Source organism: Moschus berezovskii, chromosome 23 (genome assembly GCF_049115385.1).
Source record: "Moschus berezovskii isolate FMDL1 chromosome 23, NW_MosBer_1.0, whole genome shotgun sequence".
NCBI lineage: Eukaryota > Metazoa > Chordata > Mammalia > Artiodactyla > Moschidae > Moschus > Moschus berezovskii.
In genome coordinates, this window is record NC_142482.1 from 21,599,467 (window position 1) to 21,616,574 (window position 17,108).

General features: G+C 41.2%; 1 protein-coding gene and 1 long non-coding RNA gene across 14 annotated transcripts in view; one reads left to right on the plus strand and one right to left on the minus strand.

Annotated features, from left to right (window-relative positions):
• FKBP5 (FKBP prolyl isomerase 5) overlaps nucleotides 1-17,108 on the minus strand; it is a 115,173-nt gene that overhangs the window by 2,958 nt on the left and 95,107 nt on the right. For 12 of the 13 annotated variants that reach the window (XM_055407238.2, XM_055407226.2, XM_055407239.2 and 9 more), the window contains 5 exons: nucleotides 16,582-16,738; nucleotides 10,875-10,965; nucleotides 8,120-8,203; nucleotides 2,546-2,731; nucleotides 74-404 (listed from right to left, as the gene is read on the minus strand). In XM_055407238.2, coding sequence (XP_055263213.2) covers nucleotides 74-404; nucleotides 2,546-2,731; nucleotides 8,120-8,203; nucleotides 10,875-10,965; nucleotides 16,582-16,738 — 849 coding nt within the window. The remainder of the gene's footprint in view (nucleotides 1-73; nucleotides 405-2,545; nucleotides 2,732-8,119; nucleotides 8,204-10,874; nucleotides 10,966-16,581; nucleotides 16,739-17,108) is intronic. The other variant, XM_055407237.2, reaches the window with a different exon arrangement.
• Nucleotides 9-16,768, plus strand: LOC129543865 (uncharacterized). Its single transcript, XR_008683349.2, has 4 exons — nucleotides 9-143; nucleotides 3,557-3,632; nucleotides 10,209-10,315; nucleotides 16,632-16,768. It is a non-coding gene; the product is annotated as an uncharacterized LOC129543865 (long non-coding RNA).

Genomic DNA, 17,108 nt, shown 5'->3' on the forward strand with positions numbered 1-17,108 from the left:
CCTTAGGACAGAAGTCAGAGGCGCGGTCCTTCCGGCCTCCCCCCACCTGAAGGTGGGTGGGCTCTTCACGTACCTTTGCGTCCTGCTCCGCAAACTTCTTGAACATGTTGGCATAGATCCTGCGGTCCTCCCCGCACCTGAAGGTGGGTGGGTTCTGCACGTACCTTCGCGTCCTGCTCTGCAAACTTCTTGAACATGTTGGCATAGATCCTGCGGTCCCGCTCGTTGTGCTCCTTGGCCTTCTTCTGGCACATGGAGATCTGCAGTCTCGCAGCCTTATTCTGGGGGTTTACTTCCAACACTTTCTCAAAGTCGCCCTTGGCTGACTCGAACTCATTCATGAGCAGCTGGGCTTCACCCCGCCTGTACAAGCCCTTCTCATTGGCACTGTCCAGTCCAAGGGCCTGGGGACAGATGGGCTATATTTTAGAAAGGATGCATGTACCTTGTGGGAATTTGGAGAGAAAAGTCTCTGGCCAAGGGAATTAGAAAAGACCAGGCTCAAGGCAATTATATACTACTGGTCAAAATAATAAAATTCATTTCTTTTTTTAACGCAATTTCTATAAATATCCCAAGGGGGCTTGGGAGGAGGGCTTTAAGAAGTTCATTTTAAACGCCAGTGGAAGAAGTAAATGCCTAAGACTGGCTGGGAAAAGTTTTGTGAACACAAAAATAACGAGGGGACTTGACCTACCAGAAAGAAAGATACACTATTGAACTCCTGAAACCAAAACAGCTGTGAGCACCCCATGAAAAACAGGCAAGTGGAGCATAGCATCTGGAAACAGAGTCACGTGTATGTATATAAAAAAGGTTTAATAATCACAATAATGGTAACGTACATCATGTAGGAAAAGGATTAACTTCAATAAGTGGGGCTAAAACAGTGACTATCCATGTAGAAAACAGAGATTCTATGTAGACAATAAGATTCAGATTCTTACCTCATAAACACAAAAATAAATTCTAAACCAAATATATTTACATGCAACCCCCCATAAAAATATAATAGGGTTATTATTTTTTAAAAAAGCAAACCTAGTTGAAGTAGGTTTAAGTGCCAAATGGTTATTTTTTTTTTTTATAATCTTAGGATGTAAACAAGCAATTCAGAGAAGAAATAGTAGTTACTTCAATACAGGTAATGAAAAGATGTGCAACTTAGTAACCAAGAACTAAAAATGAAAATAAGAATTTTCTGTTGTCAATAATACTGAGGAATCACTGATAATATTCAATAATACATAAAGTATTAAAATTTAAACATATTTAAATATATTGGCAGAATGTCTTTTGACCCAGTATTTCGACTTCTAGGGATTTTATCCTAGATAAATAATCCCATAAATGTGCAGAGAGACACTATATCATTTGTAGTATCAGAACCCTGGAAATCTACCGAAATGGGCAGTTAAATAAACTGCTAAGATACTACACTGGACGCTACACAGACTTCACAAAGGATATGCCGCACTGATGAGATATGGAGAGACGTCCTTACTTTAGACACTGTAAACCTACACATCCTCATTAAAAAGCACACACGTGTTACCCTACTCATGGAGACAGGAAGACAAGAGGGATGTGTGTGTCAAGTGAATGACCATGGTCTTGGGAGAGGGTCAGTGGGAATTTTATGAATGGACTCAGGTTCTTAGATGTTTCTGTAACGTCTGACTATTGAATGACTTTATACTACTTCTATAAGAAAGAACAACAAAGGTTTAAAAATGTAATAGTAACATTATTCTCTTAGGCAAAATACCATTTAATATATTTAATATATCATGTTATATATTTCATATAACATACTGATCCACAAAACTCAAAATTTTAAAACTAATCTTACAAAGAAGGCCTGAAACAGTTGCTTGCTTTTCTTGTTCCCTTTGTCTATCTTTAAGATACATCCAGTTACTAGCTTGTACCCATAGTAAAATGTACACTGTTCACTCTGGGACCTAATACCTCACACAGTAGCATCATTAGTATAGAAAAGAACAGACTCATACATGCGCGGTACTTCTACCGGTCTTTCAGTACTTAGGTACTGCTTACTATGTTAACAATACAGATGTAAGGAAGGGTGTTGATGCTTTGTAGGTCTTGCAAATTATTTATGTGTAATCCTAGGCACTGAATAAATACAATAAAAAAGTGACTTGTATATATCCCGGGATGAACAATCACAGCCTATTCTTAAAGACCTAAAAGGCTTAATAAGTTAAATCTGTTTTTATAAAATTGTGTAACCTGGTACCAAATGCCATAGACTTAAGGTCATGGGTAAATATTGCTTAATTTTATCAAAACTTTTAATTCATAATGTATTATAAACAGTCTAGGCATTAGGAAAGTATGACTGTAGTAAAAAAAAACAACTTTCTGAATTTCCCAGTTCTTACTGAGAAATAAATAATCCCAAACAAAACAAAATGAAAAACCCAAACCCTGGCTGAGAGGAAGTGGAAGATGACTAAGCATGAAGACAGGGAAAAAGATCCTGACTATGTAACATTCATCCCACACGCGGACACTTTACCTTGTCGCAGCACTCCACGGCTTTGGTGTATTCTCTGAGCTTCAGGTAGCACATGGCCAGGTTCAGGAAGGCAGCGAGCAGAAACGACTCAGAAGCTTTTGATTCCTTTTCTGATAAGCCATATTCCATCTCTAACCAGGACACTATCTTCCCATACTGAATCACCGCCTGCATGTACTTGCCTCCCTAAGAGAGAAAAGCTAGTAATTACTTGCTGTACTGGCTCTGGAGCGAGTTCAAAGGGAGCGTAAGCTCAGCCCTCCCAGAACGAAGCAGATCCTCAGAAGGAAACCACCACCTCATCCCAGGCAGGGTGTGCAACAGTGTCCTGCTCTCCAGATACCTCTCCCTGTTCCTTCTCAACCCCAGTGACCTCTGAGCTGCTGCAGGGCGGGCACCGTGATGCTGTTTGCCAGCATTTACAAGTTCATCCTTTTCAGCACACGGGCATCAAGGCTTTTGAGTTACATTCTTCGGTGTCAGTATTTACCAAACTTTCATAAGGCCTGTGAGTAGCCACAGACTATATCACTAGTTTACCTGAAGGGAAATTACTTTCCCCTTTTCTCCTGATGATCAGTCCTGGACAGTGGATGCTATATTCTGGTAAGTGCTAGTCCCAAACCCAGCAGGTGTTTGTTAGCTAAACCAAGGGTTGACAAACTTTTCCTATAAAGGGGCAGATAATACCTTAGGCTTTGCAGACCAAACAGTGTCTGCTGCAGCTCTGTCTGGCTACTAAAGCAGTGACAGACAATATGTAAACAAAGGGGTGTGGCTGAGTCCCAGGAGAGCCCTGCCTACAGAAATAGGCTGTGGTCTGCTAACCACTGATCTTATACACGATGAACAGCTGTCCAGCATACCTAACTATAAAACAAAAATCACACAGGTGTTAGTCACCTGACTACATGAGACTTTTCTCTTAATCATATTTTCGCTCAGTAACAACTATGAATAAAAACTGTATAATTAATTCACATGAATGATATATATGTTCTATTACTGTAGAAAGGAAGCCCTGATGTCAGTTTCCGGTGATGAGGATGGATAGACACAGTTCCAAGAGAAGGGCCTGGATCTGAAGGTATAGTCTTCCTCAGCTTACAAGGGGTCACCTCCCAGTACGCCCCAGGGAAACTGAAATGCATTTCATATACCTCACCTACTGAACAGCTAGCCTGACCTACCTTCAGTGTGATCTAGCCTACAGTTGGGCAAAATCATCTAACACAAAGCCTATTTTATAATACAGTGTTAAATTACATGAGATATTCATTGAATACTGTCCTGAAAGTGAAAACCAGAAAGGTGTATGGGTCCAGAACCACTGTGTCGGTTGTTCAGCCCCGTGATCCCATGGCTGGGAGCTGTGCTCACTGCTGATGACATCACCAGTCTGGGAAGAGGCAAACCCAAATTCAAAGCTTTCACACAGGTGTAAGTTGGGGGCTGGCTGTCCTTGTAGTTTGTCATAGCGTTAGGCTCCACTACTCAAGATTAAAGTCCTTACCAGTTTCAGGGGCTGGCATTTTCTGTCATTGTCTTTTCTCTTGCTGGATTATGAGCTTTTGGGGACAGGAAGCATGCCCTATCCCTTCTGGAATATTCAGGTTTAACACGAGGTGGCTCTTGATGATGGTTTGCTAAGTAAATATTAAGGTCAAAGGAATATAACTATGGAATCGAGTTTTTCAATCATTGGCAGCAAAATGGAGATATGTGTCCTTTTGTTTAGATTCAGTGAGAAGGGCAGGCATTTTCCCTCTTACGTCTAGTTTCTTCTTCCCCTCTTCTCATCCTCCTCTAATTACCTTTCTATCTAATATATTGTCATAGAGCAGGGAAAGAGCCAGGGAGGACAAAGAGCAGACCCACTCACTTCAGTAGGTTCTGACTGTCAGAATGGCAGAGGCTATAGTTTCTGAAAGAAAATAAAAACCCCCAAAGTATGAGACTTTACGTAGATGTTCTTTACACTTAAAGAGCATTTTACTTTCTTGATAGTCCTTTCATATATAGTATATATACTTTTTATATCTCAACTTAAAATGAGCAAAGATCTTTGTGTTATTTCTGCTTCTGATGGACTAAAACTGGAGTTCTCTACTCAGGTGATTCTGTCCCCAGGTGACCATCTGGCAATGTTCAGAGATGTTCCTTAGTTGTCACAACTGGAGAATATGTACGTACCACTGGCATCTAGTGCATAGGGGCCAGGGCTACTGCTAAATACACAGATCCTCCCACCAAACAGAATTAACGTTACAGCCCCAAATGCCAACTGTGCCGAGGTTGAGACGTCTTCTTTACTTCACTCTTTTAGAGCAAAAGAGGGTTTTGAGTTTTTCTTAACCTAAAATCCAAGAGTCATGGACAACTTGTTTCTGAATCAGAGCACTGGCTTCCTGGTTCAGTAATGGTGGTCAAAACACAGCAAAACCTGGTGTGTCTGCAAAGGGTCCTGTGGCTGAAAGACGACCCTTCAATCAGGTGCTTTAAGAATGCTTTATCCCCAAAGAGCACAAGGGGGCGCAAGAAGTTCTTGGTAAGAAGTGTCCTCAGCCGTCTTATCACTCTGCCTCCAAGTCAGAAGAGAGAAACACTGACCAGGTGTGACAGTTAACGCTCTTGTCTCACAGAATGCTGTCAGCTATGAGGGCACAAATCATGTCTGTCTAACTGACTTGCACAGTGCCGGGTGCAACGTCATGTTCAGTTCAGTCACTCAGTCGTGTCCAACTCTTTGTGACCCCATGAATCACAACACGCCAGGCCTCCCTGTCCATCACCAACTCCTGGAGTTCACTCAAACTCATGTCCATCGAGTCGGTGATGCCATCCAGCCATCTCATTCTCTGTCGTCCCCGTCTCCTCCCACCCCCAATCCCTCCCAGCATCAGAGTCTTTTCCAGTGAGTCAACTCTTCACATGAGGTGGCCAAAGTATTGGAGTTTCAGCTTTAGCATCAGTCCTTCCAATGAACACACAGGACTGATCTCCTCTAGAATGGACTGGTTGGATCTCCTTGAAGTCCAAGGGATTCTCAAGAGTCTTCTCCAGCACCACAGTTCAAAAGCATCAATTCTTCGGCGATCAGCTTTCTTCACAGTCCAACTCTCACATCCATACATGACCACTGGAAAAACCATAGCCTTGACTAGACGGACCTTGGTTGGCAAAGTAATGTCTCTGCTTTTTAATATGCTATCTAGGTTGGTCATGTTACATGTGCTTAATAATTATTTTCAGAGCCAAATGAAGACAGTCCTCTCCTACCTCTCTTTAGTGTTCAGAAGTTCATATGAGGAGTTTATACTCTAAACACCAAGATCACTTCCATTTAAAAGCTTTTTACAATTCTACCCTACTAAGAGCAAAGACTTAACCACTTAGGTGTAAACCAAGCTGACAGGTCACTAAGAATAGGGCTCAATGTGTGGGTGGCATGACTGTCCCCCATCTCTGCTCTAGCCGCCACACCAGGACCCCGTGCTTGTGCATAAGGCACCAAGTCACACACCCTGAAAAGTCAAGGCCCAGGAAGGCTGCTCGGCAGACTGAAACTTGCCCTGACATCTGAAAAGGGAATGTGTATAGGAACCCACCTACCATTTCTAAAGTCGTACAGCTAAAACTAGGATTGCCACTGGGATCTTTTACCTATAAATGTGAAGGTACCTCCAGGGAAGTTTTTATTTTTTTGATTTATTTTTTTTTATTTTACAATATTATATTGGTTGGTTTTGCCATACATTGACATGAATTCGCCCCAGGTGTACATGAGTTCCCCCTCCTGAACCCTCCTCTCACCTCCCTCCTCCCTTTATCCTCCCTCTGGGTCATCCCCGCACACCAGCCCCGAGTATCCTGTAACATGCATTGACCCTGAACTGCTGATTCGTTTCACATATGACAACATACATGTTTCAGTGTCATTCTCTCAAATCATCCCACCCTCACCCTCTCCCACAAAGTCCCAAAGACTGTTCGATACACTGTGTCTCTTTTGCTGTCTCGTATACAGGGTTATATTTCCATCTTTCTAAATTCCATATATATGTGTTAGTATACTATATTGGTGCGTTTCTTTCTGTCTTACTTCACTCTGTATAATAGGCTCCAGTTTCATCCACCTCATTAGAACTGATTCAAATGCATTCTTTTTAATGGCTGAGTAATACTCCATTGTATATATGTACCAACAGGGAAGTTTTTAGTGCAAAATGTTCAGAGACATTCTGGGAGAAAAAGTCTTAGGTCAGTGGTTCTGAATCTTTTCATTAATTTTCCCCCAATAGACTAATGTTTTGAAAGATTTTGTTTATCAAATTGCATGTAAAAATAATGTTCCATATGTGTGATTCAGGTTTTATCTAAACATCAGTAATTTTAAAAGGGTTCATAACATTATGAAATACACAAATCACTATTGTGGTTATGATACTAAGACACAACGAAGTTAAATAATTGTATAGCTACTTTAGCAGTGATTTCTGCTGCTGATTACAAATTCTGGCCATCTCTCTGTATATATTCAGGACACAGCTATATGATACGTGGCTTTGCAACACTGAGTCATCAGCAACCAATTAGAGTTTCTGAACAGCTAAGCTGTTTTATTACACTGAGTTGAGATTGTCATTTAGTCACTAAGTTGTGTCTGACTCTGTGCGACCCCATGGACTGTAGCCCACCAGGCTCCTCTGTCCATGGGGACTTTCCAGGCAAGAATACTGGAGTGGGTTGCCATTTCCTTCTCCAGAAAATATTTCCAACAAAGGGACAGAATCCATGTCTCCTGCATTGTAGACAAATTCTTTACCTCTGAGCCACCAGGGAATCCAGTATATATGAGTTATGAATAAATATATATTATCTATACCCATAGTAAGAAATGTTTTAAGTTATGATTCGTACCCACTCAACTCATTTAAGCGGGTAAAGTGACAGATGGTGTTACATTCATGGTGTCACTGTTAAAGTGCATAATGAGAGTTACTAGCCTTTCTGGCAACTCTATGTTGATTCCTAACAATTTAACTTTATTATTTAAAAATCTAGTAACAAATGCTCTTTGCACTTTTTATATTGGGTTCAGTTCCTTTCAAAATCTGTGCATGAACTTTTCTTTTATCATGTACCTAAGAGACTTCCCCAAAACAGTGAAAAGGGAAAATGATATGAAACGTATCCCTTTGAATTCTATTTGCTAACTATTATTCTATTCATTCTTTGTTTTGTTGCACAAACACTTGGTGACGGCCCCCTATGTACCAAGCACAGTGCTTTAGGCCTTGACTGATACATGGTGAGTGGGAAAGCCAGACCTGGTCTGATTGTTATGGTTACAGTCTAGATTAGAATGTATAAAAGAGGCATTTGTATTCTGTGTCACATTAATTGATTCTGTCTTATCATTTCTTATACTGAAAATGACAGACTTGTAAAAATTCAGGCTTATTCTTATCCTGAAGGGTACTGACAGAATTCAGGGTAGGGGATATCAGCACAATTCACTGATACTTGAGTAAATTCTTTGAGATGGAAAGTATGTACAAAGACTCAACATACCTTGAAGTACACAGTCCCCTTCTCTTTGACAATGGCAGCCTGCTCCAGTTTTTCTTTGGTATCCATCTCCCAGGATTCTTTGGCCTGTTGTATAAATGCGTGACAATGGTTAGATGAACCGAGAAGGAAAAGCATCAGCTGATGTCCTTAAGAAAAAACTATAGCTACTTCTACAAAATACCCACACCTCAAAACACAGTGGCTTTTAAAACTGTGTGCCCTTGCCAATGCACTGGTAGGCTAGAACTCACGCTCCATGAGAACAAAGGTGTAGCTTGACCCACACTGCTCAAGAGGGAGGCCTGGGCGGTAACACTGTCAGGAACATGAACTGTTGAGCACTGTTAAAGAGTGCACCCTTAGAATTATGCGGTGAGGCCACGCAATGAAAGCTGGAGCCTCTTTTCTTCTCATTCTGCTGCTATCCTGTTATTACAATTTTGGGAAGTTGTTTCTCTCAAGATTCATTTTTTAACTCTAACATGGGAACACTACTGCAGGCAAGTCACAGTTTAAAAAATTCCAGGTCATGTAACTGTCTATTCACTGTGAAACGAACAGACCTGAAGCCTCCAAACTGTAGCAACTTGCAGAAGGAAAACATAATTGGGACGATGGAGGTGATGCAAAGACATGAACAACGCTTTCATGATCACCTGCTAATTTTGTGTGTATCATTACTTTCCGGCATTACAGATATGAGTCCAGGGACAACTGCACTTTTATTAAGAACAGCTGGATCATAAAAGTCAACAGAACAATCTGAGAGGTCCTTTAGGGGACCATTGTCAACTGATAAGAATTATGAAGCTTCAGTGGCTAAATATAAAATTCTTTATTTCAAAAGAGTGTTATATTCCTGGTGTCACCTTTAAAGTGATAAATGAGTTACTAGTCTTTCTGGCAACCCTATGTAGATTCCTGACAATTTATTATTTAAAACTCTAGTAACAAAGGCTCTTTGCATTTTTTTAATATTGGGTTCAGTCTTTATGGATTATAAATCTGTTCTTAATATTACAAAACAGAAAATTAAATCATGTTGCTACCAACAACATCACACACTGTCATATGGTTTCAAGTATAATCTCATAGCACTGTGGTCAGAAAAGATGCTTGATACAATTTCAGTTTTCTTAAATTTACCAAGGCTTGCTCTGTGGCCCAGCATGTGACCTGTCCTAGAGAAAGTTCCAGGTGCACTTGAAAAGAGTGTGTATTCTGATGCTTCTGGATGGACTGCTCTATAAATATCAATTAAGTCCATCTTAATTGTCTGTCATATGTCATTTAAGGCCTGTGTTTTCTTACTGATTTTTCTGTCTGGATGATCTGTTCACTGATGTAAGTGGGGTGTTAAAGTCCCCCACTATGATTGTGTTACTGTCAATTTCTCCTTTTATGTCTATTAACAGCTGCCTTATATATTCAGGTGCTCCTATGTTGGACTGTTGTATCTTCGTGGATTGATCACGTGGTTTCAAATATAACTAACAGCAGTGCAGCCTAGAATGTGCCCTTGGGGCCGTGACAGCACAGGCTTGCTGTGGTGTACTACTCAGGAGTGAGAGGGCGCCTCAGTGGGCCAGGGCCACAGGGCCACGATGGGAAGCGGTGGGGGTTACTTTACTGAAATGGAAACAAGAAAGCCAAAGGGCTAAATAACCATGTGCAAAAGATCTTTTCTTCCCCTATTTAAAACTACTTTGTGCCATGGAGACAACTTTGGAGGATCAGGACTTCAGAAGACATTATGTGACAACAAGCAATAGCTGTGCAGGGAGCATGTGTTTGTGTTATGATTAGGAACATCACCGTTAGGAGGGGATCCCAAAGCTGTCCTCCCCTTTCTCAGCCCAACATTAAGAGGCCCTCAGGACAGTGATTTCCTTTCTGTGTCTAATAACAAAAATGGTCATGTTTCTAGTCCAAAGCTTAAAGTAAGGAACATGGAGGTAGTGCTGGAGGGGATGAAAAATGTCTACAAAATGCACTCCCAAGGCTCTCAGGGAAGGGAGACTTTGGTGGGGCAGGGACATAGCTAGATGTGACAGTGTACCCAGCTCACGCAAATGTTTTGTTTGTCCAGGGAAGCTGCTGCCAGGAGCCTCCAGAGGTGGATCTGAGATGGAAGTATGCTCAAGGAGGCGTGCCATTTCTGGATCCTGAGGCCAACACTTTTTTCTACTTGGACAGGTATGAAAAGAAAAGGTCTAGGGTTAACAGATTTGTTCCTTGTGTCCCTTGTCACAGAGCCTGGTGGCCCACGAAGCCTTGTATTTTGGATAATAACTTGGAGCCACACTGACGGCCTCTTCGCAACTCCTCTGAAGGGTACAATCCGTTCAGCCCTGGAAAACTGCACCCCACTCCCCCAAGGAGCTGCTTGGCAAGAACATGAACCTTTTTGTCTTCAACCCAGGAAAAAAAGTACAAAACGAACAAGTCTAGGAACAAATAAGGGAACAAGTCTTGGCTTCTACCCAAAAAAGTTAATAATAATAAAAAAAAGGCTGACACATAGGAACAAAATAAGAACACTGAGCTCCTTGGTTGCGTATCAGCTGTGCTGTATCAGTTGTCCTGTGCTTTAAGAACAGCATCAGAGACAGGGGACAAACTTGGTCATGGAAAGCATGACATACAAACAAATACCATCTATCTACACCATCTGGTAATGTAAGATACTAATTTACAAGAAGTGGATGGAGAAGAAAAATCTGTCATGATTTCAGAGAAGTTGGTATTTTCTCACCTTTTCGAAGCTCTTAAGTGTAACTTCATATATAAGCTCAGCATTAGGTTCAATGCCAAATTTAGGCTTCCCTGCCTCTCCAAAACCGTATCTGAAATGGAGAGAGAAAAAAAAAAACAAACAACAACTTTAAAGAACTGGTTTACTTCCAGGCACCTCCTTCAGTATCTTGAGGCATCATATTAGCTTAGAGCTTTCATTTGCAAACTACACACATCAGAGACCCTGAAGATAAACCAGATGTTGGTCAGAAGATAACAGTGCCAAGTACCACTGCTGTGGTTTTTTAAGAAGTCGGGCTCCATTTAGTCTTCTTCCTTACATTCCTGTGTGATGCAACACCTGGACTCCTTGGGACAGCTTACTTAAGATAATTGTAAATGTCACTGTCTTTTTCTCTGCTTGATTTTGTATCTAGTTCTTTTTTTAAAAAACAGCTACTATTTGACCATCAGGGCTGAAGCTTCATCAGGACCAAGAGAAGACAGACACTGAAACTGTTCCAGTGCTATTTGAAAGAGGCGTGTTTTAATGAGCTTTTAACTTTAAAGTGCTGGCCCCTTCCTGAAGTGCCATTTCCGGCAGATAAAAGGGGGGAAAGGATCACACAACAGAAAGGATATATATCCTCACAGTATTTCTTCACAACTTTTAGAAGGCACACCAGAAAACACAAACTAGATAATTTAAAAAACCAGTGTCAGCAAGCTCTAACACCTCATCAAGAGAAATACCCTGCACTGAATTCCCATAGCTCCCTGGCTGTAACACTACCAAACACTGCATTTTTTTAGCCAAAACTTACTGAATACAATTACTGAGGATATAGAAATTTGTTTTTTTCAGACCATTTAAGATTTTAACAAATGCAAGGCATTCGAGGGAGCACACGTCTACGAGAACGGAAATTCTGATGGAGCTTTGTCTGTCTGGTTCAGTGGTTTCCCAGCATGTAGAACAATGCCCAGCATAATAGGAAAATGTTCCCTGGAATAATTCTGCTCCCATGTGTTTCAAGCCAACTTCTCTTTAATATACGGAATGGCACTGCAAAAAACTTAATAACTCAAACACTCAGGCTATGGGATGCAAGATGCCAAAACCAGATTGATGTATTAATACCTTCAGTTTTCTCTGGGGTAAGAGGACTGGCTGGAGTGGAACACTCATCTCTTGCTGTTTGCACCACTTCTTTCCTCCCTGCCTGAATTTTTCAGGAAGAAAATGTTTACTCACATACCTCTACTGTTACACAAGACAGTGGAAGCTGGAGCCAGAGAAAGGCACAGAGATGGATTGAAAGCTGGTAGGAATGGGGTATGGCAGTTTTAAACTTTTAATAGCAGGGCAAAGGGTATCTTCAGTGAAGAAATAAAAGCAGACATAATTACCAGTGGCCAATTGTAGGAAGAGGTGACTAGTTTTCTACTTTGAACTCTCAGACTGCAATATCTCCTATTTTGTTCCTGCCATCTGGTAAATAAAAGACATTCTTTAACTGCTAGGAAGCAGGTAGGCAGGTGAGTCCTTGCTGAGCATTATGTTTACTGACAGCATAGTTGCACACTCTATTCTGTGAAGATGTATATGGAACATAATCCCAGGCAACTGTTTTGGGAGCATCTAAATTGACTTCCAATTATACAGAAACTTGTCTGATTTACTCTGGAGTAGGCTGGGTGAGGAAGGACCCACAAATTCATCTGATTGAAAGACATGCATTCTCAGTCATGTCCGACTCTTTGCAACCCCATAGATTGTAGCCGACCAGGCTCCTCTGTCCATGGGATTCTCCAGACAAGAATACTGGAGTGGGTTGCTATTTCCTTCTCCAGAGGATCTTCCAACTCAGGGATCGACCCCACTATCTCTTGCACTGGCAGGTGGATTCTTTACCACTGAGCTGCCCGGGGAGCCCAACTGAAAGACCACTACAAATGGAATTTCAGGCTTAACCAAAAGACAAGCTGGGTTACAGTAACAGAAGGAATCCAGTATCAATGTTCTTAAACTGACAGGTGCCTGCGGAGAGCAGAGATACACTGATTGCTCATGACCATTAAGCCCTTCTGTGCACAGAAGAAGCACCTGTACCTTATATGCTATTGTTCCCTTTTTACAGATGAAGAAACTAAGACTCAGAAGTGCTTCCTGAGAGTTACACAGAGACAGTGGTGGAGCCAGGATTTAAATTCAGACTGTGTGGATCCAAGAAAATTGTTTAGTTTTTGAACCACACTGCCTCATAATGAGATACACTGGCTCTTGGCAGCCTGTTTTTGTTTGGGGTTGGTGCCGTACAGAAGACAAGGAAGAAAAAAGTAAAAACTAGCCATCAGTTCAGTTCAGTTGCCCAGTCGTGTCCGACTCTCCGCGACCCCATGAATCACAGCACGCCAGGCCTCCCTGTCCATCACCAACTCCCGGAGTTCACTCAAACTCATGTCCACAGAGTCAGTGATGCCATCCAGCCATCTCATTCTCTGTCGTCCCCTTCTCCTCCCGCCCCCAACCTTTCCCAGCATCAGAGTCTTTTCCAGTGAGTCAACTCATCACATGAGGTGGCCAAAGTACTGCAGTTTCAGCTTTAGCATCAGTCCTTCCAATGAACACCCAGGATTGATCTCCTTTAGAATGGACTGGTTGGATCTCCTTGCAGTCCAAGGGACTCTCAAGAGTCTTCTCCAACACCACAGTTCAAAAGCATCAATTCTTCGGCGATCAGCTTTCTTCACAGTCCAACTCTCACATCCATACATGACCACGGGAAAAACCATAGCCTTGACTAGATGGACCTTGGTTGGCAAAGTAATGTCTCTGCTTTTTAATACACTATCAAGGTTGGTCATAACTTTCCTTCCAAGGAATAAGCGTCTTTTAATTTCATGGCTGCAGTCAAAGCCTTTGTGTGGATCACAATAAACTGTGGAAAATTCTGAAAGAGATGGGAATACCAGACCACCTGACCTGCCTCTTGAGAAACCTGTATGCAGGTCAGGAAGCAACAGTCAGAACTGTACATGGAACAACAGACTGGTTCCAAATAGGAAAAGGAGTACGTCAAGGCTGTATATTGTCACCCTGCTTATTTAACTTATATGCAGAGTACATCATGAGGAACGCTGGGCTGGAAGAAGCACAAGCTGGAAACAAGATTGCCGGGAGAAATATCAATAACCTCAGATATGCAGATGACACTACCCTTATGGCAGAAAGTGAAGAGGAACTCAAAGGCCTCTTGATGAAAGTGAAAGAGGAGAGTGAAAAGGTTGGCTTGAAGCTCAGCATTCAGAAAACAAAGATCATGGCATCTGGTCCCATCACTTCATGGGAAATAGATGGAAAAGCAGTGGAAACAGTGTCAGACTTTATTTTTTTTGGGCTCCAAAATCACTGCAGATGCTGACTGCAGCCATGAAATTAAAAGACGCTTACTACTTGGAAGGAAAAACTAGCCATACTTCACCTCAAACAAGAAAGGTTAATCAGTCAGCGTATTTAAAACAATATTAAAGACACTGTCCTGATGAGAGGTGAGAAAATGATTCTCTGGATGTGTTTTATGAATTCTTTACTATGAAAACATCCTGTCAAGGAGTCTTGTGAGAATCAAAGAGAAGGCATATGCCCTGGAAATCTTCTGGAGAATGAAATACAGGTGACACTAAGTAACACCAAACACATACTTGCAATAGCCATATTTATACCACACGCAGCTGCAGTGTGTTTGTTAAGTGGGAACCTGGTAAGACAAGCGAATTCACTGCACATGCTCCCTGCACACCCAGATTTTCTATGTACACAGATCTTACATGGTGCACGAGTGGGCAGTCTCCTGTTATAGGCAATGTACTTCATGACTCCTTAACATACTAAGCAACATCTTAAAGAGGAAATAACGTGTTCCTTTCTAACCATGCTGTTTACAAAACATATGAAAAACCTTTTAGACCTAGAAATTCATGAAATCTTGTTGCCTACTTTTATGCCTGAAAAATCTACCACATGTTAAAACAAGGTTTCCTTTTCCTTGTGGTCTGAGAGTCAAATGAGAGAGAGAGTCATCAGGACAGCAATAACAGCCAATATGCTGAGGGTCCGGGTATGTCAGGCACTTTGCTACACTCCTTACCTGCATTCTCTGACTTAGTCCTCCACAACTCTGTGAGGTAGATACTGTTATCCCCATTTTATAGAAAGGGAAACAGACTCAGTCAAGTACACACAGCTGGTAAGCTGCATGGTTTTTTTTGTTTTTTTTTAAACTACTAATCATACAACAATTTAAACCTGCAAGGAACCATCTGCATTAATAAATATAAGGGTAATTCCGGTTTCTCTCTGCCCATTAAAATTGAGACATCTGTTCCCACAACTGGCTTATTAGCTAGGCTGAAATGTAATAAACTGATTCATACAATATTATATGTTTACAATACATGCAGAACTCCTCTGCAAGGAACTTAAATCTGAAAACATATGTGCATAAATACCACTCTCTCTATATGAGCTTAGAACTAATGTAACTTTGGGATGCTGGATTTAAAATAATTAGATATTACTTAGATATGGAAGAGATGGCCTGTCTGGGTCTATGCCCCACCTGAGTTAAAAAATAAGTTTATAGAAGAACTAGATTCATCTGAGTGAAATACATGCTACTATTTACATAGTAAATGCAAATAAAACACAAAGGTTGGAATATACTAGTTCAGAAAGGAATACGGCAGAGAAAAAGAAGGTATTAAATAAAAGGTGCCTCAGTGAAGGCTCTAAAGGGTTCGAGATGTAGAGCATTTTGCAAGGTTTTTCAAGTGGATTAGTGGTATGACTGGAACATCACTTGAGAAATACAATTATGGCTCAAGTGTCAGGGCAAAGGTAAATATGCCATTGGATTAGGACTAAGGCTACACAAGGCAAACAACTGTACAAAAGGCACAAGAATACCTATTGGCAAGTGCAGGTCATCAGGATTCCCAGTAACTCAAAATCCTACTGACTGAAACCCAAGGATCCAGGGAGAAAGAAGACACGAGATAAGCAGATGCACTTTCACACAAATAGAATCAAAACACCCTGGTTTCTCTCAAGGGTCCATTTCTCAAGACAGAAGGGTTAGATCCATGGTATAATTTTAGGTCTAAAAATAATACCAAACATGTTTTCACAAGAGAGACTGTTAGCGTCTGATAGTTCTAAGCTTGGAAGTGCTAATGGATATCCTTATGATGGGAAAAATTTAGGCAAAAATGAGTCATCTCCGCTGCCTTTAGATCCAGGAAGAGCACTCTTTTTTCAGGGAGTCTGTATAAGAACAGGTGGCACAAATTCAAGTGGTAATAAATCATCCAAATGTTGCTTCTACTTCCAGCCCCCAGTTTTACCGCCTCCAGCCTAACTCAGAGAAAAGCGGAGAAGGGGCAAGAGCTTCCTGTCTTGGCAACATGGCTGGCAAAACAAACAGAAGCAGAACTCGCCTGTCAGTCCTATCCTGAACACACATCAATCAAGTGAACAGGCTTACAAAGCTCTGTAATATTATAAGGCCCATTAACTCACCCTAACTGTAGCCTGATTTAATTAATTGTTTCCACTCTTGGCATTAACTTCACTGAAAATAGCAAAATACTGATTGAAAAAGCAAGTGTATTCCTGCTCTTTAGATAACGTCAGTCACGGTGTACTGAACCGGGACACTGCTCACCGTGGTCCAAGATGTAAAACACATTGTTCCTCACGCTGCATTTTCTCCAGGGCTTTGTCGATCCCGATTGGAATGTCGTGGTCTTCTCCTTCACCAACGATGAACCCCACATCTCTGCAATCAAACGTCCTCCCACCACAGCGGCCTTCCAGGTGGACTGAGAGAGGGGAGACAACAGTCAGCAGAGCTGCTCCTTGTGACTGGCTAATGTAGGGCCACGATAAATGAGTACTTCCCCTTCTTTGCATCTGGAGACATATGGAGCATGTCTTGTTGAAGCTTAGTCCACCCAGTTGGGAAATTTAAGAGCAATCATATTTATTTCTGTTTTAAGTTTAAACTTAAAAATTATTGTAACTATATGAATAAAATAGTTTAGCAGATAATAAGTGGAAACAGTTCTAACTTAAGCTGACAGAGATATCCTACTGTAACACAAGAAATACTAATTATTTCATAGGTAATTATCCAAAATGCCACAAATTTAATACCAAGTAGATAAAGGCTTAAACATTTTCTTAGCTTCA